This window comes from Argopecten irradians, chromosome 1, assembly GCF_041381155.1.
Source record: "Argopecten irradians isolate NY chromosome 1, Ai_NY, whole genome shotgun sequence".
In the NCBI taxonomy this organism is placed as follows: Eukaryota; Metazoa; Mollusca; class Bivalvia; order Pectinida; family Pectinidae; genus Argopecten; species Argopecten irradians.
In genome coordinates, this window is record NC_091134.1 from 22,445,738 (window position 1) to 22,473,118 (window position 27,381).

General features: G+C 35.1%; 2 protein-coding genes across 9 annotated transcripts in view; one reads left to right on the top strand and one right to left on the bottom strand.

The window, feature by feature from the left end:
* LOC138321038 (nephrocystin-4-like) overlaps nt 1-10,498 on the top strand; it is a 29,814-nt gene extending 19,316 nt beyond the window's left edge. For 6 of the 7 annotated variants that reach the window (XM_069264482.1, XM_069264450.1, XM_069264435.1 and 3 more), the window contains 16 exons: nt 153-402; nt 705-805; nt 1,134-1,322; nt 1,929-2,024; nt 2,494-2,608; nt 2,837-2,980; nt 3,279-3,492; nt 4,767-4,880; nt 5,981-6,189; nt 6,468-6,694; nt 7,116-7,305; nt 7,573-7,662; nt 8,126-8,282; nt 8,545-8,660; nt 9,118-9,284; nt 9,563-10,498. In XM_069264482.1, coding sequence (XP_069120583.1) covers nt 153-402; nt 705-805; nt 1,134-1,322; nt 1,929-2,024; nt 2,494-2,608; nt 2,837-2,980; nt 3,279-3,492; nt 4,767-4,880; nt 5,981-6,189; nt 6,468-6,694; nt 7,116-7,305; nt 7,573-7,662; nt 8,126-8,282; nt 8,545-8,660; nt 9,118-9,284; nt 9,563-10,085 — 2,902 coding nt within the window. In that variant the 3' untranslated portion in view covers nt 10,086-10,498. Of the gene's footprint in view, nt 1-152; nt 403-704; nt 806-1,133; nt 1,323-1,928; nt 2,025-2,493; nt 2,609-2,836; nt 2,981-3,278; nt 3,493-3,828; nt 3,880-4,766; nt 4,881-5,980; nt 6,190-6,467; nt 6,695-7,115; nt 7,306-7,572; nt 7,663-8,125; nt 8,283-8,544; nt 8,661-9,117; nt 9,285-9,562 lie in introns of all 7 variants that reach the window. The other variant, XM_069264469.1, reaches the window with a different exon arrangement.
* Nucleotides 10,499-12,842: 2,344 nt separating this feature from the next.
* Nucleotides 12,843-27,381, bottom strand: part of LOC138321080 (uncharacterized) — a 42,760-nt gene continuing 28,221 nt past the window's right edge. For both annotated transcript variants that reach the window (XM_069264493.1, XM_069264502.1), the window contains 2 exons: nt 19,281-19,476; nt 12,843-17,654 (listed from right to left, as the gene is read on the bottom strand). In XM_069264493.1, the coding sequence (XP_069120594.1) occupies nt 15,577-17,654; nt 19,281-19,476 (2,274 nt within the window). In that variant the 3' untranslated portion in view covers nt 12,843-15,576. The remainder of the gene's footprint in view (nt 17,655-19,280; nt 19,477-27,381) is intronic.

A 27,381-nucleotide genomic window follows, 5' to 3' on the forward strand; every position in this document is an offset into this window, starting at 1 on the left:
GAACGTTAATGGAGAATGAAAATTAACATGTTATAACCATGAATAATTGTAAGTGTGTTTGTGATAAACATGTACACTGTATTAGCCCATTATTCTGCTTCTCATTAAAGGTATATCACCCATTAATGTTAATTGATAATTGTGTTTTACAGTACACCAGGAAGTGGCCCCATGTCACTACAGGTGCCACAGATGATGCCGCAGAGTGGCATGAGCCACCAACAACAGATGATGCAGCAGCAACAACAACAACAGATGATGATGGGTCCCCAGGGAGTCATGTCTGGCCCCCAGATGTTCCCACCCGGCCCCCAGGGATATATGATGTACCCCCAGGGCATGCCCCAACAGTCTATGTATGGCCCCCAACAGGGGATGTATGGCATGGAGATCTCACATATGGTAGGGTGATAGACTCTAGATTTATACAGATACAGTAAAACTTTTTATTAGTGACCTGTGTACTAGCTGTATTATGACCCACTCTCCTGCTTACATGTAATAACACTATATTCTTGGAGTCCCAAAATGTTCATTTTCACATTATTTTCATAAGTATACAATATATACTATAAGGATAATTTTTGTTCTTTGAGTGGTCTTTATAGACAGGTTTGAATATGACACTTTTCATCTTTGTAAGCATCTATATGTATGAGGTCAAAGAAAGCATTTTTGATTATCTTTGTTTCTGCATTTGACAGTCTATGAGCAGTCGACAGGTGGGAATGTCTACAGAAATGAATGAACTACCTTTCACCCCTGTCCACGCACCAATAGTGGTACAGCCCCATGCTAATATTGGGTGAGTAGGAATGTTACTAATCATCAATGAGAATGTATAGAAATTAAAAAAAAAAAAAATCAAAAAAAAATAAAAGCAAAATAAAAAAAAATAACCTGTAGGCAATGTTCTAACTTAGCCTTTATGTAAGAATTTAAAAAAATGTGTTGCTGGGATTTGCATACATGCATTGTTTGGTATTTGAAGTTATGTCCTAACATTTTGAAAAGGAAAAAATACCTAAATTTCAAAAATTAAAGAGATATCTCCCCTGACAATGTACAGAGAAAGTGAAATGTATAAATAAGAATTGTTGTCATTAGTATGCTTTCTTTGTTATTCTCTATAGTGCCCAGGGATTGTCTCGAGCAGCTTATGCCCGGCTCTTCAATGCTGGGTTCCCACCGATTCTCGACAGAAACAGCGAGCCTCCTGAAGTCATTGATCCACGACAAGATCGAAGACTTGATCTCAATAAAGAGAATGCTGATCCACTACAGTGTAATGAAATTGTTTTCCAGTTCTTAGCATTCTCAAAGTGAGTGTTCTTATCTTTTATCTGTTATTTTGGTTTTCATTATGGCTTGAAGTGTTCTTTATTCCCTAAACATTTTTCATGCAGTTATTTTTTTATTTTACAAAACGACACTATTTTGTACATTTTGTAAGTAGATTTAGAACAAGTATATATTCAGTGCAAATTGTTTTGTTTAGAAAAGAAATGATTCAGAAATAAGATTTGTTACATTGTATATCAGTGCAAATTGTTTTGTTTAGAAAAGAAATGATTCAGAAATAAGATTTGTTACATTGTATATCAGTGCAAATTGTTTTGTTTAGAAAAGAAATGATTCAGAAATAAGATTTGTTACTTTGATTGTACCACTGACATATGCTCATTAACAATAATGTTTTTTGTGGTTATGTTATTGAGGACATAATGTTATGTAACAAATACCATTTACATACCGGTATACAAATACTTGATATAAAACTAGAAAGAATTAGCATTGTAACTGAATCATGTATGTACCACAAGCACTTTAATGGTTGTCCCATCTTGAGATAAAGTGTTGATGTAATCTATTATAACGAACAGTCAATAAGGGGAGATAACAATACTATACAAATCTCTCAATTTCAGAATGATGGCATTTGAAGCGACAGGACCAAAGTCTGAAACAAACACAGTCTTTTTCACCTTCCAGTTCTACAGGTGTCCTCAAGTCACCACGGAAAGGTCAGTATAGAGGTCAAATGTAGAGGTCATTAGGTTACATTAGCAGTATATCATCTGCGTGGCTGTGTTTACATACTAGATAGGCCATCCTTATACATGTACTACAATTTAGTTTAGAGGTCACCTATATGGGTGGCCATTATGAAGGTCAAAGTCTCAATGAAAGGTCAATTTGGTCAGTGATTTTCTATACCTTTTACATTGGGAAAATACTACATTTTTTATTTTTTGACATATGTATATTTTGAATATTTGCTTCTTTATTTTGGATAATCTTATTCATTACATGAAATTGGGATAATACAGTACCACAGATAAAATATTTAAAGAGAAGAGAGCCTTTATTTGCTCCAAATTCACCACATTTAAACGTTAATATTGGTGACTGCTAAGAAAATTTTGATTTGGCATTGGATCAGTTATAATTATTATATTTAATTAATTAATAGGATATTAATTTTGTTTTAAGGATGAGGCTAGCTAAACCTGAAAACGAGTTATCATCAGATCGCTACTCCATTCCGTACATTCTACAGAAGGTGCAGCCTAGTACAACAGACCCCCAGGGGCAACCAGGAATGGAGGTCAGTCATCTGTTGGTTGATTTTCCAACCAACATTTTTCTACTCTTCTTTGTAACAACCTGTGCAAATCTCTCTTGTTGCCCGAGATAGATGGATTCTAAATGTTTGAGGAAACAGATTACCTGGGGAAAAACATATGGTCAGACAGGTGAACTCACACCTGTCTTTTTGAAAAATAAAAGTAAATTAACATCTAACTAAGTTCAAATGACATATGTTATTTACCAGGTGCGATACCATATGGACCCTGCGTGTATGAAGCCCGGAGAGAATGCATTATTCCTGAAGCACCTCTCACAACAGGTCCTCCATATTGATGTCTGGGATGGCGACACTCTGCTACTGATGGGGTCATGTGGTGTACAACTCAAGGTCAGTCAAGTCATCTGATGTAGAGTCAGGGGTCAAATATCAGAAATAGGATTTTAAGGAAAATGAGAATATTTATTTGACAAAGGGACACAACTCCTTAAAACGGCTGGTTAAATTTGTTCTGAACTTTGATTGTTTGTTTTTGAAAGTTTGACTGATAATTACTTTGCGATAGAATTTGTAGCATCTTTATATAACTAACAGCTTATATCATAGTGCATCAAAGGGTTACTGAAGCATTTGGTGGTGTACATCGACATTGAATCTCTTTTCATGCATTTATACTTTGTTTTCGTAGTATTTGTGTCGATGTGGAAGTGAGGCTGTACAAACGACCTTTGAACTTGATGTGATCACCACGGAGTATGAGAATGATCCAAATTTAGTCAGCAGCAACATCAACCAAGCAGGAGGGATACAACCCATGGGAGTGAAGACCTCACTAAAAGGCAAACTTCACCTACGAATGGCTAACATAGGACAGAAAACAGATCCAAAGTCTACACTCGCAGGTATAGTCATAGGACAGAGGCTTGGGATATATAAAAGTACTGAATTTATCGTGTGTTTCTAGGTTATATATGTTTACTTTTAAATATTTGATGTAATGTAAACATTTGATAGTTGATGTTCTATTGATCAATCATACAAAGGTATGAATAATCTTACAAATGGATTTGATTTTTTTATTCTTCTTCCTGCTATATGGTAACATTATATGATCTTTAAGTTCATACTTGAAAACTGCTATGTGATTCCTGCATTATAAGATCTTTTTCAATAGAAAATAAGAAAGAAGTTGATTCAATTTAGATGAAAACTCGAATTTATGAATTTTGTTATTACAGACCAGCTGAAACCATTAAACTCTCTGTTGCCTCATGTTGGAGGCAAGAAAAGTAATGACTTATTCAGAAATCTTTTTTTAACTTTATATATATTCCTTTTTTCATATTATTTTCCCTGTCTCAGTATGCTGGATATATAAAGGAATATATGTCCAGCATCCTGATTTATTACTTGTTAATTTTTCGGCCTTGCCTTTCAGCTTTTTTCCTGCTAATTTCACCTCTGTACATATTCCAGTGTTTCGAATAGACATCTGTTGGGCTGATATATATAAAACCTTAGTTATATAAAGTACAAAAATAGCCTGTTTGAAGCACAAAATAATTTACAATGGTATCAATGATACAAACTTTAACAAAAGTTGGAATTAATTAGCAAATATTTAGTGTTGAAAAAACTGCAGATTTTTAGCACTAGCACTTTGTTTGCAGAAAATTGAAAATTTGATTTGATGATACTTCAAACATTAAGGGTTATATATATCTTGCCTATTTTGCTGATGACTGTGGTACCTAGCTGTCTCTTCTTCAATCAGTATGCTTATGGAACAAAGGGTTTTGGATTGATAGTAAAGTTTAATGTGATGTTAAATACTCCATCTAACAGTGTGTCTTTGAAATAAAAAACACGAAAACAAAAACACTTCTATCTATTCAGAGAGACTTCATTTTGATAATTTGTTCACTAAAAAGTCGACTTTTGCAATTCTATTTGCTTCAGAAGAAATCGTTCCAAGTTATTTACAATGCTATTGATATGAATTTCAACACAGGACACATGTATTTCTAGTCATCAGCAGTTCTACAGATCATATCCTTATATATATATCTATTTTTTTTTTAAATAACATTTACCTTTAATTTTCACAGAAACTTTGTGTAGCTAGTTGCTATAGTAATCGCGTAGATTTAGACTAGAATTGCTATGATATTTACAGCACAGACCATGCCTATCAGTAAAAACCCACGGGTAATGTCACAGACGGCGGGCAACAGTTCGTACCCGGGCGGACGTCTCACGGGTTCCTTCACTTCCTCTAGTGATTCTCCTGGTAACAGTTTCTTCCTTTACTAATAAAATATTGACACTTTCACTGTGTGTCAGAGAAAAATGTCTTGGAAATAGTTCAATGAAATACCTAACATGATTTTTATCATGTTTTAAAAAAAAATATGTTTCTTAAAAAAATCTTTAAACAGTAAGGGCTAATAAATTCTACTAAATTTTTACTGTATACATTTATTTTTGTTATGGTTTGTGATTGAAACGATGGGTAAGATTCTCTAAGTATTTGTTCATTTTTAAGAAAAGATTAATCATCATCCATGGTAGCTAGCGAGTTCTACAAAGGTTGTATCATTTACTGTATCATACAGCTTTAAACATGTTTTCCCCTTATATATTTACGGTATATGTAGACATAAAAGCCCCCTTATATATTTATATGTAGACATAAAAGCCCCCTTATATATTTGTATGTAGACATAAAAGCCCCCTTATATATTTATATGTAGACATAAAAGCCCCCTTTATATTTATATGTAGACAGAAAAGCCCCCTTTATATTTATATGTAGACATAAAAGCCCCCTTTATATTTATATGTAGACAGAAAAGCCCTGATAGAAATATCTTGTTTCCTGTATAGCCTCTAGTGTGTTATTTTCTGTCTTTTTTGCCTCATATATTATACTCTTCATATCACTATATAAACCTTTGTCCACCATGATTTTACCTATATCTAAGCTGAACTGACATTTATTTCATCTTCATATCAAACTTCATACTTATTATGCATTTTATTCTACAATTTGTGTGTGAGAATAAGTAATTATTGATATGTGAATTTTTATGCGAATGTTCTGCTACATGAAATTAATATTACTATAAAAATACAGATATTTTGAAATGTGAAAAATAAATACTGTTTTTTAAACTATTTTGTTTATTGGTGTACAATTATATCATACATGTAGATAATTTAAATATTTAATATAATTTGATATCTTATCTCAAATGCTGGTTTATTATTCATTTTCTCTTGTAAGTGATAATTCAGAAGAAAGGATTTATGTTGCTATTAATTATTTAGAAATTGAATGAAAGGATGTAAATATTTCTAATATATATTTACACAATTATCTATTTGTAGGTGTATCCCAGCTGAAGAAGATTGCCAGAGCTAAACATCTGGCAGACACGCACCACGAGGTCAAGTCCATGCTGATGTCACACAAGGATCAGATGGTTCCGGAGAAAGATACGAATCGTGAGGGTGACGCTGAGAGAAACAGGAAGTTGTCTCGTCTCCATGCTGTACGGCAGGCTGAGGGCATTGATAACAAAGTCAACACAATAATGGTGAGAGTTTCTGGGTTTTAGATTTAAACTTCAAACATAATTTACTGAATATTTATAACTTACAAGACAGAAGAGTCACGCAAACAAAAAAGAGACAAGAGACTGGTATCATAATTTTGAAATTTTGCACAATTATTTTACGAGTTGCTAGACCGTGTAGTCAGAGGGTTTGAGGGATTATTATTAAAGTTTTAAACTTATTTTAGAGTACCAGACCATGAAGTTCTATGGAGGAGAGACTATAAGGATTAAAGTCTAACACTTTGTGTATATTTCAGAGTTACAAGACCGAGAAGTCAGAACGTATGCGAGACTATAAAACCATGGAGATCTATCGACTTCAGACCAAGAAGGATGGAATCATGAACATGCTTAGTCAGACTATCTCCACTAACTACACAGTACATCCATCCTTCGGCACGTCAGAGTTCTTTGAATATGTCTTCAAAAATCCATTCAATGTACAGCAGACCATAACAGTCGAGTTTGATGATAAGGAATTATCGTAAGTGTTTTAAAAAAATCTTTTGTTAGTTTTTGCATTAAAATCAAATTTTATCAAAGCAAGGTTGCCGAGGTCTACTTTACACATACTTTTTTTTTAATTTCTTGAATTCTTAACAGAAAATATAATAAACCATTATGATTCTAAAGAAAATATTTCAACTGAAATTCTATAATATTGTTTCAATTCAAAAGTTTTTTTAATAATTATGAGACAATCAATTTTATAATGTATTTACCCAATGCCACCAAGAAACAAGAAGAAATCTTTGTGTATATTATTTTGTTGAATTGAAGACTTTTTAGGAAGAAAAAAAAACAAAGATTAACATGTAACAACTAAAATTTCAATTGAAGAAACATATAACACTTAAAATTTCAAATGAAAACAGAAAATAAAGTATTACACTTTTCCTTGGCAGCGTTGTGACAGATCCAAGGGAATGGCGGTACTTTAAGAAGCTGTATGAACTACAAGGAGAAGTAGAGGAAGGAATGTTTAACAACCAGAGCAAGTCTCACTATGTGGAGATCTTCCTAAGGCCTAAAGAGACTGTCCAAATCCCATTCAAATACCTCACACTGACAGCAGACGAGAGTGTTCAACCTCAGGTATGATGACTGTAGTTCTAAATACATAAGGCTGATATCTCTGTATATATAGATGTAGCATAGTTTGATCAACTGTGAGTTACTATAATTCAAAGAATGACACAGTTCATTGTGAAAGAGTTAAATTCTAAAACAGTTTTGAATATATAGTTCATAAGATATAAAGAATGTTTGAAAATTCAGAACACTTTTTTTCTGTTGAAAGAGCGTTATTGGGAAACAGTTGTTGAATGGCATTAATATATATGTATTCGTATATGATTTCAGGGCCCTGTGGATCCCTTCAAGCAGAAGAATGAGGATGATGAGGACGTTAAGAAACCTCCCACACAGACCATGAATGAGAAAAACATCAGGGTCAGTTTTAGACTGTTCATTTATAGTCTAGAAATTAAGTACCATATACATGTACCTGGTACACACAGCCAACTGCACAACTACACTGTATAAGCAAAACGTTAACTTGATAAAAGTTAATATGTACCTATGTAATATTGGAAAGTGGGAGGAGGGATCATAGTGGCAGAATGGTAAAGTTAAATTTGTATTCCAACATTCTAACACCAGCCTTCAACCTACCGATATGTATTGGGACTGTGATACCCATGTGGGGCAGTTGCCAGATACAGACAATATCACCATGGGTTAATTGACTTTCTTTGGCCACCCTAGCTTTCATTTAGCTACTAAACCTTGCACATCTTATAAATGACCCCGGTTGTTTGTCATTTGTAGGTTATATATACCTGTTGTATTTTACTTATTCTATTTGTCACTGTAGGTTACCTATTGTATTTACTTTTTCTATTTGTCCTGGCAGGTTTTCTTCAAGAGTGAGGATGGTAAGGCCGTGTCTATCCTCCATGTGAAGGTGGAGCCCCAGCCTCACATTATTGACCAGACGTTCCGCTTCTATCACCCTGAACAGTCCTTCCTCAAGAAGTCTATCCGCATGCCGCCTTTCCAGTCCCTGCCAGGTGAGTGGATACCGTAGGGAAATGTGGAGATGCCCTGTACCATGTAATAACTAATAAGTGTGGATTAATGACTAACTCAGGGACTGCTTATTGAAGCGAACTTTTCTTTGATTGCTTCTCAAATGTAGAGTCTCTATATGAAATAAGTTTCTGTATGTAATCTTCTAGGTGATCCAAGTATATTTGTTTGCGTTTTTTTTTGTAGTGTTTTGTGATTACTGATTTGTGATGTATGCTCTTTAAACCTTGATTTCCGTTCCAGGTGCCCCTGTAGGAGGCCCCGGTCTAAGCCAGGTGTTTGTACGATGTAGTAACAGTCATGTGATCTGTGACAGTAAGAGTACTCAGCCCGGAGAGCCTACTGATGTTTTCCTTAAGGTACGAGGGGAGATGATGCTGGTTTAAACCATCTGAATTTTAATTTACTAAATAGGATGTAACTAGTTTAACACATATCTAATAACAATATACAATGTGCCTGCAAATATCAAGGGGAGATAAATGGTTTACCTCATTGCAAAGAACAATTTACTTGGAGATATTTAAGGGAAATTGGTAAAAAGTAATTTTAGAAATAATTCAGTGGTAGCTGTTCAGGGGAAAACTAATTTACTATCATATATTAAGGGTAAATAATTTGTTTAAACCATTGCCTGAAAAAAAAAATCTTGAAGACATTTAGGGAAATTATTATTGATAAAAGATATGCTAGAAATAATTCAGTGGAAGGTGATAGGTTAAATTCATGGACAGAACTAATTTACTATCAGATATTAAGGGCAGATAATAAAAGATGAATATATTTCTATAACATATTAACATTTCTGTATTACAGGTGGCCTTAGGTCCATCCCCTCAGAGTAAGAGGTTCTTTGTGGCAATGTACTTTGATCCATTCATGTCCAGACCTGTACAGATTTGGCAGTTCTATGTACATGCTCTACAACGTGTGGATGTAGCATGTGTTGAAGGACAAACCAGTCGGTTTGACCTTTTACTGAGGTCAGTACACACGCCACTCTCAGAAAAACTTTATTTAAAAAATGATATTACACTTATTCCTGGAATCTAAAAAGGAAACAGAACAGAAGTTTTGATTTCCTTCAAATTTATTCATTCATATTTTGGAAAAGTCCGTTTGAAAGTGAATGTAATTTCTTAAATAATGTCCTCCTGGATAAATGCAAAAAAAAACAAAAAAACATCAATATGAATGTGAATCTGTTTTATGCAAATAAGTTTAGCATTTGGATGTAATGTAACAATGCTTTATTTTACAGAGGAACCCAGGCCTCACGCTTGGTGAAATGTTACTCTTCTCACCCCAATGAGATGCAAATGTACCCAAGTGAGCAATTCATGCTGACCGCTGGAGCTGTCCACGAAATGACCGTTGCAGTCCGTCCAATGAAAGCAGGGAACAAATTCTTCTATATAAACGTTGTAGATGTTGAGTATCATCAACTTATACGCTCATGGCTCGTGTGTGTGAGTTGTCGCGCTCCGATGGTGTCTCGATCATTCGATGTAGTCTTACCTATGGGTGGAGGGAAGGGGAGCAGTAAACGTATTCCATACACGAACCCCTACCCTCACAAGAAGGTGTTCGTCTTACTGAATAACCGTGAGGACCTGTTACAGTTCCGAGAGTCGCGGCTGGAGATCGAGGGTGGAGAGACACAGACGATAGGACTACGATTTACACCCGTAACAAAGGCGGGTAGTGTAGAAATAATGGTGTTTATCAATGACGAGGACGATAAAAATGAGGAGACCTTCAAAATTATGGTCACCTACCAATAGTGCTAGTATATACTGTAGATTTATTTTGTATTGAAAATAGTTGTTATTGGTGATAGTTCATGTTACATTGTACCTGACATGGCGGAAAAAACAAACACAACTAAATTGTACGTTTTTGACTAAGGTTGCTATTTCCAAATACATTTGTAACTTGATAGAAATAAGTCACAGGTCAAATTTAATTTTCTTGTGAAACTGAGACTGTTATCGTATATTTTGAAATTTTCAAATTTATCCAATTGACAGTCTTAAAACTGTAGATTTGGTTATCTATGTTTACCTCGCATAAATATTTCATATAAGAACAAAAACAAGCAAGACTAGTCATTTTATACACTGAAACATTGCTGCACTTTTGTCCTAAATGATATAAATAATACCAAAACAATATACAGTACGCTGTGTTGTGGAAAAAATAAGGACTGACATTGTTTTAGGTTTTCTATATATTGAAGTACAGAAGTTAAAAGAATTTGTAAAACCTAAGTCACATATCATTGGTTACAGCTTGTATACGTGATATTTTCGAGATATTAAGACATTTGTACAATTTACCTAAACATATCTTGTAACTTTATATAATTTACCTAAACATATCTTGTAACTTTATATAAACCTAGTGCCTCCCCAAGCAACCTTATCTACAGCAATTTACCTTGTTTGCATCTACTTCTGGGTTGTGTTGAACAATATTTTTCTTGAGGTACTGATTTTAAGTTTTTTTCTTTGCATGTTTACATGTCCACAGTTTTTGCCAAAGTCCGTCCAGCTTTACAGAATTGTGCTTCTGTCCATACCTGTGCCTATAGCTGATAAATGGGAATATAATCCCCATAGCCCTTCTCAAAAATACAATTGAGTAATATACAAATGTAGTAAAGAGATGAAAATGGGTCGCTAAATTCTAAAAAGAATATTTGAATGAGAAAAAGCATTGAACAAACATGGTTTAGAAGATTATAAAATATTAAAATTCCTGAAAACAATTGTAAACTCATTGCCTATTTATTACTGGGAGTTATCTCCCTTAGGTCTGACAGGTCGTTGGATGTTGAAGGTACAGTTCAGTATTTCAATGTTAGGCAAAGTATTTAAAGATAAATTACCCAACAGTGTATATGATCTGGATGAAGTTTGTATTGCAGACTTTGAATTTTCACTTGTTTTATTTTCATTGGAGAAAAAGTAGACAAAAATATAAATTTGCATCTTAGTGAGATAATTGTAAAATTTGTGTTTTTGTGAGTTTTGTTTAAGTGCATGGTAAGAAAGAATGGTCATAAAGCCTGGTATGATGAATGTTGTTATGCTTTGAAGAATAACTGATAGAAATACTTATTAACTGGTGAATACATTTCAACCTTTAATTTGCCCTCTGGGGTCAACATGAATCAGAGTTATCCCCCATATTTGTAATGATTCTTTGTGATAACTATTAAACATCATAGGAATGGAAAGCTCTTTGGGGATTGAATTGTATTCATAAATATAAAACAGCATTTTCTGTTAAAAATCTTTCAACTGCAAACATGAAAGAGATACACTTTTTTCACTTTTGAAGATTTTCTGCCATCGAAAATATCAATATCAACATTTATCAGTATGAAATTAGTATCATCTTGATATATTAAGGCATCAGATGACCATCAGATTGTATGGGTGTGGTTGTAAGACTTTACATGTGAGTTGGTTGTGTGGTTAACTGTAGTGTATGATGTGTGTACAAGCCAGAAACATTGTCTGTGATATCATTATTTACTCAAAATATACATAGATCTTTTATATAAATTATCGATCTGATATTAAAAACTGTATTATTAACATGCATGTGTATATAAATAAGTATTTAAAAGCTGTTTTTGTACGATAGAAAAGTAAAAATATTTAATAAACTAAGACTAGAAAGTTCACTTGATTTGATTTTTTTTATTTCCTGTATCTGAATTATGAATTATTTGAAGGCAACTGATTTTCAAAGAAAGGACTCATCTTAACAGAGGTAAACATTGCAATATCAAACCCCTACTACATAAGAATAAGTTTATGTAAATATGAGCGGAATACCTTCCGACTATATATTGTTGTGTTATCTCCCTTTAATTAAGCATACTTTTGGCATATTTCCCCAGACCCCTTGGTCAGACCGACCATTTGTAAAATTCTGAATGCCCAGCACCTACACGATATGTAAGCGTGTTAGCAACAAGATTAATTTCATCGGGTAAACAGAAGAAATCCTTGAGAGCAAAACAGCATTTCCTAATAGAATTCAAATATTTAGAAGCACCAAACAGACTAGGGGAAGCTTCAATTAAGTTGATTGAAGTTTCGATGGGTGGTTAAAGAAAACATTGAAAGATATTGTGGACGATACATTTTGATGCCAAATTTCGATAGCAAGTTATATGGACATTTGCAACCGCAGACTCGACTAAACCCATGGTCGATTACTGACCTAAAATATCCGTAAAACATACTGACACCTTCTAATATTGCACTAGTGGACAACTCATGGAACCATGTATAGCAACGAATAAAACATTGATAAATATAATTCACTAGATACAATTTTTTGTTTTCTGTGTAAGTCATGTAGATATAGTAATTGTTACAAATGATGATAATGTCTTGTCTGCAGCAATCGAGAACATTTTAGATATAGTATGAAAGTGTGTTAATTGTACCAAAAGGCGTCGTATGATGTTGTATAGCCTCTTGGACGTATCAAATAGATAACACAACAGAATAAAGCACTGGTAGTTTACAATTGATAAGTTTATTTTTGATTTGATTGACATTTAAACAAAATCACTGAACACAAGAGAGTACAGAATAAATAAATATAACAAGTGTTTCATACAGTTAGCGCAGGGTGCTTTCCGTTTGTTTATCCCGACATCCATCAAAGTATTTGGCATTTCTTATAGATCTAAAGGTCTGGTACCATATAGGCCTAGCTAATTGCATTAGCAAGGTATTATGAATAAATCTTCAAGATACATTGTATGTGTAAAGATGAAATTATTGAAGCAAAATTTTCTAGATATATTGAAAGATGTCGATATGTTAAATAGCTGATTATCATTTCAAAGCATTGGGAGTCACTATTAAATGATCTACTACAAGAGCTTGTAGAATTTCCCAATTATCCACTTTTGACAAAAGCGTTTGATGGCAGCTATACAAGGTAGGCATTGACTAGATTTAACACGATTCCTCGCTTTACGAAAATTTGATTAAACATATGTTTGCAAACACAGTAATCCCACATAAAAAACTATTAAATTTTAAAGTCGACAAAACTAACTTACGATAAAACAAAACATAATAGTTAGAACAGAACCTTTAGAACCTACCCAATAGTTTTGGGTAAGCCTAATTCCGAGGAACTGAAATTCTCAAATACTTCCGACTGAGCACCAACTAATATCAATGTTGGAAATAAATATTTAAAGATGCTCCACCGCCGACAAATGGCATTTTTTCACTGTCAAAAACAGGAGCAGACGATTTAGTATTTTTCTTCGGTTACAAAAGTTACTTACTTTACACCATTAGAACCATTGAAAAGTTTGAGCTTCTACTTTTACTTAAAGTTAAAAATATGAAAAATAATTAACTACATCCCGAAAAAATTCTGTGTCACTATATCCTATATGGAATGAAGTACTGATTGCGCATGCACCAAAGGCGAAATAAATTATTTTATATTATTTTTTGTGTTAATTAGACATATATCTACACGATTTAACACCAATTATTGTTCAAATGATGAATATCATTTATGCTCTGTCGGCGGTGGAGCATCTTTAACAAGTGGTTCATATTTGTTGATTAACAAAAATGTGAAACGACCGTCTTGGGTACCAGGGAAAACAAAGTGATAATGCTGAGAATGATTTGACACATTATTATAAACATCTGTTGTGAATGTTCATGACAATTTTTGGCTAAGAGATCCTTCTCACGCGAGATAATAATTCTGTTTCCACATATATATATACAATTGTTATTGAAACATCAAATAATAAGACCCAACAGTATGAAAATATGTAGTTATCAGGACAAAACGATCAGGGAATATGGTCGAGAATGGAAATTAGAAGGATAGGAAGTGCAAATCTACCAATAGCACAACAAAGTATCAGAGAAAAAAACACAACAGTAATAAGGTGAAGGATAAATAAGCTGAATTATCAATACATTCAATAAGTTAAACAATAAACATTAAACATCATTTAAAATGTAAAATAACATATAAATGGATTAATTGCAATAACGATATACCTGGGGATATGCATGTTATCCTAGACACCGAATCTGTCTTTAATAATGAAGCACTATTTTCTCATTGTCCGAATCTGACATTATATGGGTAGAATATGACTGGCATAACAAAACAAAATTATACCTTAACGTATAGAATCCATCGTTAAAGAAGAAGAAAAAAATCACAAATGAATGGCTATTTATTCTAACGAAAAAAACAAGTAAGTTACGGCATCCAGAAAAGAAGAATAATAAAAGTTTGACTGTGAAGCTTCAAAAAAGAACATAGTAATGTAGATTTACCAGTTTTTAGTAGTCTAGTTATATTTACATCACGATTCCGAAATCTATCATGCTTTTCACCATTAGCTGCCATTGCAAACTATTGAATTTATGTCAATTTGAAATAGCTGAAGTCAAAATTCAAAGGTTTAATTCAAACAAAGATTGAAAAGTTTGAATAAGCGATGCCTCATTTGATAGTATTTTTGTCAACTCTACAACTCCCGTATTAGTTCTAATCTAGAAGAGCTCTCAATGCACGACCTTTCACATTATTTTCCATTCTAATTGGACTTCTTTTCAGCTCAATTGATATTGAATGACATTGTTATTGTAATGATGATAAAATAACAAAATCGAATATACATGTAGTTTAATAACTTTACCCAGCAAGTGACAATATCACGAAGGCTAATAAGACAGATCTATGCAGAATTTAGACAAAACTTGATATTTTTTGCTGTATTTGTATATTTCAACGAATGTTTAGAAAAAAAAACATTGGATGAATCGTTAACAGAAAACCAAATAGCAGATCACTTCACAACACAACTTGCATGTGATTCTTTCCTTGGTGATATTGGTATAAAAGAGATAGCAATAATCAACTTTAGGCCGATAAATACTTAATGACATATAATAAAAGAATGAATTTAAACACTGACAAAAACTAGTTTAAATATGTTATGACTCGTCAAATGAAATAAAATGCTAAATAAAAAGAAAAAAATCCGAAAAACTAAAATTACGATTATGCATCACATACATAAATCATTTTCGAAATAAAGCTTTTCGTTATAACAAAAATGAATAAATGGTCGTACCACCGATCATTTCCAAATTAACAAACTGTGTCATTCCGTTTCTGCAAGGCCACCAGTAATACGAAGGGTTATATACCCTAATTTTAAGACGGAACTTTTTCATATTGCCTTTAATATCAGAAATATACTGCTTCTGTGTCATGTGTGTTTAGACCGGAAGTGACATCACGCGGTAAATTCTCAGAAAAATCGTTTTCGAAACCTTGTTGAGTATTTGTTTCGTCATTTGGCCAAACAGAAACTTCCTCGGGCCAAGGCGACGAGCTCTGACGAGCACGTGCATCGTCGCGGGAACATGCAGGTAAAACGTTAGATCCCTGATTAACAAGTACGGAACTCTCTAGTCCGGAATTAAATCCAGAATCCCCATGATCCGCCTCGGATGTGGAATTCACCATTATATCAGATACGGGACTACAACTTGCTTTGTCTACTAGCTCTGAATACTTATTAGGATTAACATTTTCGTATTTTAAAGATGGCAGATAATCAAATGGATTTTCACTACTTCCAGTACTTCGTGTGTCCGAGAAACTTTTTGATACAACTGCATGTGTTCGAAACGGATCTTCTTCAAGTGAAACATTACAATCTGCAGGAAACACGCTCGATCCATCCTCGGAGCCTTCCGTAACGGAATCGAACCCAGGAATCGTACCACAAACAGAAGGGGTCCCCGGACACCCTACAGAAAGAGCTTCCTCAAAACCTCGATCAATATCCGGGTCAAAAGTGAAAGATAATGGCGTCGATGTATTGCTTCGCGGACTCTCAATGTTTCGCCTGTCATTATGGTCTGCCATATACACCCGTGAAATGCGGATGTCAGATTTATTTTGATAAGGCGAGACCGTGTTTACCGAATAATCAAATGTCGGAGTATGTTCATTTTGTCTTGAAAAATAACTATCACGCGAAGAACTGTCCGACAAGTTCCTAGAAAACCTTTCTTCGACTGTTTCTATTGCATTTTGAGAAGGGGGAATAACTCTGGCGATACCGTCATTTATTTCTAAATGTGATGATGGCTCTGAATAAGATAAATCCATTGCTAGTTCCTCCGCTTTGTACAGACTCGACCTTGCATCTCCGTCACCGTCGGTCCGATATGCACGCGCATCCACCTGGCGACTTGAGTCAGCAAGGAGATCGCTCACATCTACGTCATCGAAAGATGCACGCGATTCACTGCAATCTGACTGCACTTGACTAGAACATTGGCTTGATTTACGGACATGTTGTAAGTAAGGATTCGGATGGACGTCATTTTCATGGTCCGAGTTGTCTGAAGACTTCACGCCGTTTGATATGACGTCAGGGAGGTTACCATTGGATAGATTATCGCCGTCACTATCTCGTCCCACACTTGACGATCTAGAATGCTTCTTTTGTTGAATTGATTTAAAGCTTGACAAATGTGTCCGTGTGCTGTGCACCTCTACGCTAGTCCGATTTGACTGACTTTGATCAAGAATCATTTCTATATCGCCTTCATCGTATTGTCCACTGACACCCTCACTTTCGCTGCGTTCGTGGAACAGGTGACGCTTCCTGGGTAGACTATCTGTGTTAAGGTTGTCCGGATGGTAATCACCAGATAAATAGAAATGTAGGCTACTGCTGTCCTCTCGCGCATGCGCACGTGTGACAACCTCATGTTTATTTCGAGCCCTATTTGCCTCGCCACTATCAAACGCCTCATTTACAAAGATTGGAGGCAAATGCTTCTTGCGCATTTGCTCTTTCCAGTCGTTGCGCGAACAAGCAGAAGCTGAACGCGCCAGATCTACCTCCTTGGTAGCGTCAAGGTATGTGATCGTGTTATCGGGCTTTGAATGATCTGCTAAATGTTTTTGAATCGGTGATGCATGCGAAGAAACTGCGGAAGGAGCCCGCTGAACGTGTTGGACGATTGGAGAATGTTGATGGAGTGGACCAGATGTGGCTGCGAACGCAGTTGACTGTGCGTCTATCGAGTTGTCAGGTCGTTGCCGATACCGTTGGTTCTGCTGTCGAGCGATTGTGCCAATATCCGATAGGGGGAGCTGTCTGTTGGTATTTGGATTGACGCCTGCCTGTATCGTCTCTTCAGTATGTTGCCTTGGTAACGTACCAGAAGGTGTAGACCGAGTACCGGTTCCATTCAAATGCTGTGCTGTTCGTAGGTAGGACTTCAAAGTGCAAGCGGCAGGATCTGAAAAAATAAATTTAAGAAAGGTTGGTTGGTTGGTTGGTTAGATTACCGTCATATTAACAGCTAGAAGCCTCATGTGTTTGCAATGCATTGATTGTGTGTGAAGTGCGAGACGATTTTGGACACAATAACATGTTCGTGTTGTTTGCCTCTGTAATAGTGTAACTTTTGCCGTTTTATAGCGCTATCCCACTGGAGAATACAGCCAGATACACGGAACAAGTACACATCACTCCGTCATAGACTATGCAGTTGTTTTACTAGACCAAAAGTGAGGTGGTTTCAAGGGAGACGTTAGGAAGAGGAAAGTCATTTAGGACGATGAGAAAAGATAAGATTACAAATTTAGTCGTCTTTTACGACCATAAAATGGGAGCAGCAGGTACAATTTTAACGCCTACCTACATGACAGAAATAATAAATCGAAAAATGCATTACTATTTCTGAAACATTATGCCTTTTTATATATAACTTCCATCTTTTTTGTATTTTGACGTTGTTTAAATAGAAACAGAATAAGAAAGAGTACATTCTTATTTTCATTAAATCGTGTTCATTTTGTCCCATCTGATATACCATATGAAGTTTGGTGTAAATAAATTTTCCTCAATATTTAACTTTGACATTAGTTGGCATGAATGTTTACTTAGATTCTTTAATGACATTTCTAATGCGTTCTTGTGTGGAGGAATAAGTGTTTTCGAGGAAAAATAATGTTTTAGGTACATGTTGTAGTGAATGCTTTTTCCAGCACAAATGCTGAATCGCAACATTTCAATTAATTTCTGCCATTATCGTTATGAATCTTCTATGATTTTCAGTGATTATGTGATCATGTGAAGTGCACATAGGTCGATGTTGATGAGCAATTTCGTGATGACTGCAGCAATATCGACATTGTTTTAGTGTTTTGTACTTTTGGTATGTTGCCTTGGTGAAGGTCGACCATGCCTTGTTAAACTTTGAACAAACTTCACTGACGTCAAACCCGAGCTTCACCCAAGGGCATACCAGAAGGAGGATTTAATTAGAAATATCACAAATTAATTGGAAGAAGAAATTAATTTCAAGGCATCTGATCATATTTGTAAGATAAAAAGTTACCTTAGATATATTATCCCTTGGCCAGCTAAGCCGCTGCCAGATTATCATTTGTTTTTACTTAAGCATTAATTAGCATTATGGAGTACACAATACAAGATGGATAGTCTCTTGGACATATGCTTCGGGGAAGGGTCATGGAATAAATATTATAAAATGCATAACTCAACTTTGGAAGCACTTCTAAAGGTTGCCATTGGTGACATGAACTATTTTAGGTTTCGTTTTACTAAACACAGAAGGCGAAAGAAATAACATAAACTTTTGACTAAGTTACATTTCTAAAAATTCATTTTAAAGCAATGATGTTGGCGAAATAATTCTATAAAATAACTAACCAGCTTCTGGTAGCTTTGTCAACATGTGTCTAAGGCTTTCTAAGCAGTTTGAGTCTTAGATATATGATGTGTAACCAATTGTATCAGATGACCAAGAACACTTTTTTTCATTTTTTTTTCATCATTTCTTTCCTTTTTCTTTCTCATGTGACAACATTCCTTCATAGATATAAACATCATATCATACCCTCTTCTTCCTCAGCTGGTCTCCGAAGCACGCGCACACGCCATATATAGACGAATGCATGCCGATAGCGCGTGCTGACGATCCAGAGAAGATGGGGCAGACACAGAGACTCAATCAAGACCAACCAAATGACAGCATTCTCAATATTTCTGCGTGGGGCTCCCGGCGGGGATGTCAAGGCCGCGAACTCCAACACCTGGAACAATTAATGAAAGCAAAATGAGACAAAAGAAGTTAGTACAACAGAGCACAGACACTTGTATTGCATTTGAGAAGTTGCTTTAATCGAACAAGTGTATTGGTAATTTCATAGGACTAGAGTTACCGTATAACTTTTTGGTTATGCTTTTAAAACAACTCTATGAAATGCAAGCGACAATGCCACTGAGTCAGAGCGGTTTTAAAGCAAAGAAATGATTCTATTTATTTGTATGATACATGTGTGCGGTATTGAGTTACGGGAGAAGAAAACACAGATATTTCAAATGACCGGTCCCTATTAAAAACATTTGTCTAGAGATTATTACAATGTATATAGAATTTATTTAACACATTTAAAATGAAAAAAAAAATAATATGTGATCTTGGAGTTTCCTTCCTTTATAATCCTCATGTAACAAACACAAATTGTTACATCTACGAAATCAATTGAAAGCTTCAGATAAGAAAAGCATTTACATACAACCAGATTGAATTGGAGGACTAATTGGATACAACATACTAAGCTTTAGAGGTCTTGACCTTTTGTTTTCAATATGAACGAATCATAAATATTTCTGTTATAGTTATAAATATTGAATAAGTCTAAAAGATAATTGTGTTTTGAGAGTTTGATTCCCCAGTTGAACTGAGAGGGTGATGAAATCAATTACATGTACAGCCGGCACACTAATTACTTTTTAAAAAATCAATAATATCAATTAATCAACGTCTTTTTAAATTAAGTATTTCAATAAATGAATCGCGATATACGCAACCATTACGTTATTTCGACACACACTCGAGATCTAGGACTGTAAAGTGTTTCCTTTAATGGCCATTCCTAATTACGGTGCTGTGAACCGTGTAATTGCGAGCATTGGTTATGGAGACACCAGACTGCCATCTGTTCCTGTAAAATGTTTCGTCCTTCAGGCGATTCCTAACATATGTCGTGCAAGTACGATTAACAACCGATAGTTATGACAAGCAAAACGGTACACTATTATGGAAACAAAAATAATCACTCTCTTCTTAACGCTTCGGTCGATAAACATACGTACAATCAGCTTAGATTCAAGGGTGCTCGAGATGTAAGCATGGTGGCACAGCGATTCAAATGCCCATTAGGATTTTCTGAGATGGCGAGAGTGTGATACGCTGAGGGATACAATCATGCTATGGCCGATCTAGGTTTAGTCTGATAATAAGAATATTACCGATTGTGGATAACAGGGATCAAAGAAATAGAATGGATGGTTCGTGTTTCGCTATATAACTGTCGACTTTAGGCCATATAAAGTCCATTTTTTGTTATCAGTGATTTCCATACAGGAAAAAATGGCGTCCAATCTAACATCAATCATATAACAGCACCAAAGCAGAAATATAATTCTTATCTAATATTATATCAAAGACAAAATTCCTATAATGTTAAAAAAGAGACAAAATGTAATGAAATTAGAAATAACAGAGAATCATTACTTCGAGGAACAAACACTAAAATGGTTTCGGTTACACTAATTATAGGCGATTCTACATGGAACGTTCCCTGAAGGAAACTTGACAGCTCAGTAGGCTCTTAGACCATACCGGGAACCACAAGGGTGCAGTGTTGACACGTGTGAAATGAGGGAGTAGGAACGCTTGTTACAGATAATTAAGGATTATTATTTTCCTATCAATTTATCTTGGGAATCATTTTCGTGGGATTGGTTATGTATTATTCTATGAAAGAACAATATTATACATGTATATCCTATAAGGTTGACGGTATGGTATTTTAATCGCATTAATTATTTTCTTTTTCACTGAAAAGAAGTAAGACTGAAATAACATTTTAATTATTATAAATATGCAATGTGTTTTTCATAGAGTAAGTTTTTTATTTACAATTCAAAGTGAAGGATGTCTATAACGGACTATGTCAACACAATGATGTCATACTTTAACGTCCCATCATACAGCATGGTATGTAACATTTTTCCCGATGAAGTGCGACGATTTATACACCAGACCCATTTTTATATTTAAGCCACACTCATAAAAGTTAACTCATAAAACTCGTAAAGCTGTTCCACCCTTCTAGGACTCATAAGTGATGTTGAAGTCATGGATAGAGGCGGAAAAGCGCCTAAAACAGAACGGCAATAGTTCGATTGGTGCAAAAGAATTGGCAATATTGAATTAAAAATAATGTAAAATGCCATTTTTTTGAAATGGCTTTTTAAGATTGTTGGTACAATGATACCTAGCTACACATTCTATTTTTCATCCAAGTTGCTCTAAGGCATGTCACTGTTGAGGAACACAATATCGAATGGTTTTCCTTGACATTTTCTGAGAACACAGTGTGTCGAACGCAATTCGTTTACTATGACTTTTATTCATTCATAGTATATTGCAATATCGCTCTATAAAGGCAAAGCTTGTCCATGGAATGTCTGTTACAATGCTTACACATATTGATAAAGAGATGGCTACTGTCCCGAGGGTCTTCGGAGTGCAAAGAGAAACCCGAACATGCACTCCCCTTTACTCTATAATTAGGCGGCAGTGGTTCGTTCACGGCCGTATGTGTCGGCTCATAATGACTCTGTAAAACGAGACAATCATTGCAATAAGTTGACATATTGTCTGATGGTCTCAAGAGAGTGTCCTCTGTCTAGCTATGCCATTTGTCCTAAAGTCTCTATGCTATCGCTATTGGGATTCGTAATTGACGCGGAATGGAAATCATTTGCTTTCCTCCCGATAAGTTGTGATTAAAATTGAGGGATTCGACTTTTTCATTTTGAGCTGTCTCTTTTTCAAAGCAGCTTTCGAGAGCAAAGACCTTCTTTAGTGGTAATGGAAAGTACCGTATAATATTGTAATAGCATGCTTTATAGAATATTTCAACTCAATTACCTCCAAACCGATCATATTTTTTCAAGGTGTTCTTTGCATTTCTCACGGACTCCTTGTGTAATCTTTCAATAAACATATTTCCAATGAGTTATTTTTATTATTTTTTCGTGTGACAAAAATTACTATAATACGGTCGTTATGTTATTTGAACTTAAATATTTTTTTGTGTGTGTAATCTGATATCGTGTCATTTACAAGTAAATCCGTCCGAGGTAATTAACTTGGATTCTTTATCTCTGTAATGGCTTTGATGACATACTCGAGAGAAACAGCCTAACAACCTGTAATATCCTGCATCATGTATGTAATTCTACATCACGCTTTCATTTTCTGGAACACATATCTTCCGCCTCTAGAGATCGACAACAGACCGATTTGTGCATGAGGGGGTTATTTGACTATAAATAGTGATACTCAATATATTTAACGCTTGTTTTATAGAGTCCATTCTGCTTCTCCAGAGGAGAACTAAAGTCGTAACGAAAGCCTCGCTGTGAACCGCTGCGTTAATCTCGAATCCCCCATCGGTCATAAAATTATTTCTCCATCGCTATGATCAATTATACACATTTAGAGAAACGTCACTCCCCGCACGCGCTGTCCTAACTATATTAGACCAATATGTCATCTAGTTCAAACACAAGATACACGTGCACACAGAGACACCGCGCATGCGTAAATACAACTCGGATGATACTATTAAGGCCAACCAACACAAACTACAAAACATTTAACGACGAACCGATGACTCAATGTTAAGGTGAAAATGTCATTAAATCCCTCTCGCCACATTTTAGGGCTAATGATTCTATCTGGTTCTGATGGGGTATTACAGAATACCAATACAATTACTATACTCATTTTACTGTCCTCTTTGTCATTATCACTTGCAATTTGATGAGAACTTTCTAAATTAAAATCATCGAATGAAAGAATTTTCTAGGATTAAATGTCAGAGGCAGAATATCTTTAAATCAACTGATTGGTTTCTGAATCATACTGGCATGTCAATACTATGATGCCGGTGAATTCAGGGGTTCAAAGTTACGTGATTTTCAACTCATACGCAAAATACCGATATGAAGTCAAACTTTTTATGGAATTAAAACGCTTCTCTCGCCAAACAAATAGTGCAACGTATGAGCAACAAACATGTCTGCTATCTGACAGCTGGATACTGTAACCGAGTCTCGTGAGACGATGTTCACAAAAAGTCCATTCGACCCTATTCCCTAAATATGATTGACTTTAAGTATACAATGTAAGTCGCGCAGACGTCAGTGTCCCGTGAGATTTACATCACTAGACAGACGACAGTTCAATCAACGTTAAAATAAACAGAATCCTCAGCTTTGTAACATCAAACCAACACCATTCTAGGAGTTTTTTCTTTTCAAAACGATCTCGGTGAAATCATCAGAGCAACCGACAGTATTACATAAGATGAATCACGGCTTGCCTGCCTTCCGTTGGGACGTGCGGCCCATCTGACCATGTATTTATATAAACATAGTCAGAATAATTTAGGACTTCCAAATCTTGACATAATGGCCGTTCAGCACGCATGCACTCGACTGCAGAGAAGGAAAACTGCGCGCTTTCATTTATGGGGTTGAAGCGAGTCAAGACCAACACTACCGGAGAATCGTGCGGAACTGTGACTTAGAGAGGAATCAAAATCAGGTCCCTGTGGGGGAGAATAATGCGGAAAACAAACACAGGAAATATTTTATCATTTTACGATTCATACAGAGAATGCAGATAGTCAGCAACAGAGTCAAACTTTCCACGTAGCTTTTCTCGCCAAAAGTTCAGTTTCTTGCTCATTTATGATTTTAGAAATATATGTGTTGGAGTGCATCACCGAATATTATTATGTATTTATAGTTGTAGGATGAAATTTCATTTATATATATATATATATAGAAAGACAAGATATATAACTTGTTGGGGTTTAGTTTATGTATCATTTTATCATTTGAAATGTCTATATTGTAGTAAAACGTTGTAATAGACTATTAATTACGTGAATGTCAAAATAAATATCTAGTCAACACACGCATATCATTTAATCACTACGTTTACACACAATATCTTAAGAAATTTCTAGTAACCTCGGGATATACAATACTGAAAAGGCATTCACTAGACGAACTTTGAAATCCCTAATTTACTAAGTGGATCAAATAGGATATAATACACGAAACAGGCTATCTATTTCCGCACGTGTTGACCTTGTTTGTCAGACACTCGATGGCAACGAGCGTGTATAAGGAATGCAGGATTTCCTGTACAGACCAGTTGTTCAAGAAGCATTGTTTATTCATGTCGATAATAACGTTTGAACAGACTTGATTCTGACTGTCAATTCTTACAGACATCGTTCGATTTTGTTTGATAGAAACAGAGCCGGTCCACTGTTACAGTTGCTCCACAGTTGCTCCATAGCTGTTCATGCTATAGCTAGCAGAAGCCCCGTTTAATTTCTTCCAGTTTGCCTCTAAGCAGCGAAGAGTGCCTCGATATGTCGATAACACATTGAGATCATTTTGCATAGGCTACATTTGTAACACTGTCCAATAGCCTGTATCATAGATCAACACAACTACCTATACTGTATTGTCCTCGGGAACGAACAAATGGTGCCTTGTGTACTTTTACAAGTATGTAAATCAAACTCCATGCGTCTGTTTTTGACATTCAGTCATGACCAGGGTTTTGACAACATACTAGTAGTAGCACCTGTCAAATCAAGATCTTTATTATGGTGTTTTATATCAGGAGGACAGAACCACGTGTTTCGGAATTGCTCTCCCAAGAAATTTTCTTTTAGTTTGCAATCATTATTGTGTCATATCATCATGGCCCAATTTTCATTATCTCATACATGTATTTTTCAATGTCTATTTTTCCTTATATAGAGGATAGAGTTTATATTTACAGATATTTTTTTTAAAATATTTTTCAATGTTTTTCCACATTAAGATAAGATACAATTGCATACTTGCCCCACAAAAAGTCTTTTGCACATAATACTAATAATATTTTACTTTATCAATAATCCTATCTCAACAGGGAAATGAAACAATGTACCCTAGTTTTGTTACATCACATATTTCGTGTGGTCTGCTCATATGTGCGTGTACGATCATAGTTATTTCTTTAAAAAACAAAAAAATAAGTAGATAAATTTATCGAGAGTATTGGTTGATATACAACAGTATAGACACATAAAATAAGTTTTTATCCTCTGAAATGGTACAAATCGATGACCGATGGTTGTTGGTCAGTATCTGGACTGAACGGTCAAGCATTATAAGGCATCATTGATCCCCAGGGTCAGCATACAAATTTATAGAGGTCACGATCTATCCATGGACTAGACACATAATTACCGACAAGCTCCCGACAAGCTCCTTGAACCGTCCTTTTAGATAGTTAATATGAATTATTTTTGACGTATATATGTCTCTCAAAATGTATGTAAGCATTGTTTATTCATGTCGATAATAACGTTTGAACAGACTTGATTCTGACTGTCAATTCTTACAGACATCGTTCGATTTTGTTTGATAGAAACAGAGCCGGTTCACTGTTACAGTTGCTCCACATACATTTGATACCGCGATATAGTCTCACACAGACACTTTTGTCTCAATGGTGTTCAGAATACAGTCGAGGTTCATTCAAACGGTTTGCAGACATTATAGTAATTTTAACACTAATTTAAACGTTGTTGAAAGGGTTGTCAGAAAATGTACATCAAATTAGCAGAAATCAATGTACTGCCATAAATTAAGTCGAAGAACGACGGAGCTTCAATACAACAGAAAAAAACTTTACTTCTAGTCGAGAAATTTTCGACAACGGACAGGATTTCAGATGTAATCCAACTGTATTTCTAAATGCATGCGAAGTATCTTAAAATATTGTCAGGCAAGAGCCGATGTATATTCAGAACAAAAACTGTCTTTTGACTGCTGTCAATGGGCCAACGGATCGGATACTAGTTTTAGACCAATCCTATTTAAGACTTGTCAGAGAACCGACATGATATTATTAGCAACATTATCCAGACATTGGACAGACAAAAGAAATAGGGTGCCTCGTCCGAACCAATAGACCCACGCCTAAAATAATCCTTGTCTTTTATATAAAAACAAACAAATATCATATTACACCATAGTCGTGACACACATGCTAATGCAACTAAAACAAAACTCAATAAAACCTACACTTGGGTGTTCCGGAAGAGTGACCGTTTTATGCTTCATTGATGACGCCCAAATGTAGGAAACACAAATGTTAGTGATGATAGTCTAATCGCAAAGTGGTATGGTATTTGTTCCGATCACGCCATGAGGCTGGCTTTTAAAACTGTTACAGTTTCACACTTTAAGACATTTAAAACAAGGTTGTCCGTCAACTCATATCTTTCTATAAAGCTAAAACATCGAAAAGTCGTTCATGTTTCCAGTTTGAAATATTAGTTATATTAGTCCTATTAACAGCCAGAGTAAGTTTGAAATAAGTTTGTATTTGTTTATAATCGCCAGAATTGTATTGGAAAACAAAGCTTGTGATATTAAGTTTGACCGTGTCATTGAAGGAAAGAACGGTGTGTCAAATCTACCTATGCTTTTTCGCTTGTCGCAATACCGACGTGCTTTTAGATTAATTTCTATTGTCCAATCGATTTGAATGGTTTTATTTTATTTTCATAATTCATTTACTTTTTTGAGATAGAATCTTCTTCGAGAACGAGGTGAAAATGATATATATTTCGGCTTCAAAGAGCTAGTGTGCGATCTCAGACATCAAAGAAAAATCCAATTGTTTTCTCGATCGATCACAGCCAGTACAATAACCATCGTCTAGGGAGAGGGGTTATGCATAATACATTAACTTTACTCATAAGATGGATAGATCTAGTACATATTTTGACTGACACAATACTGTAACAATAGTTCGAGGCAGATATACCGATGTCGTA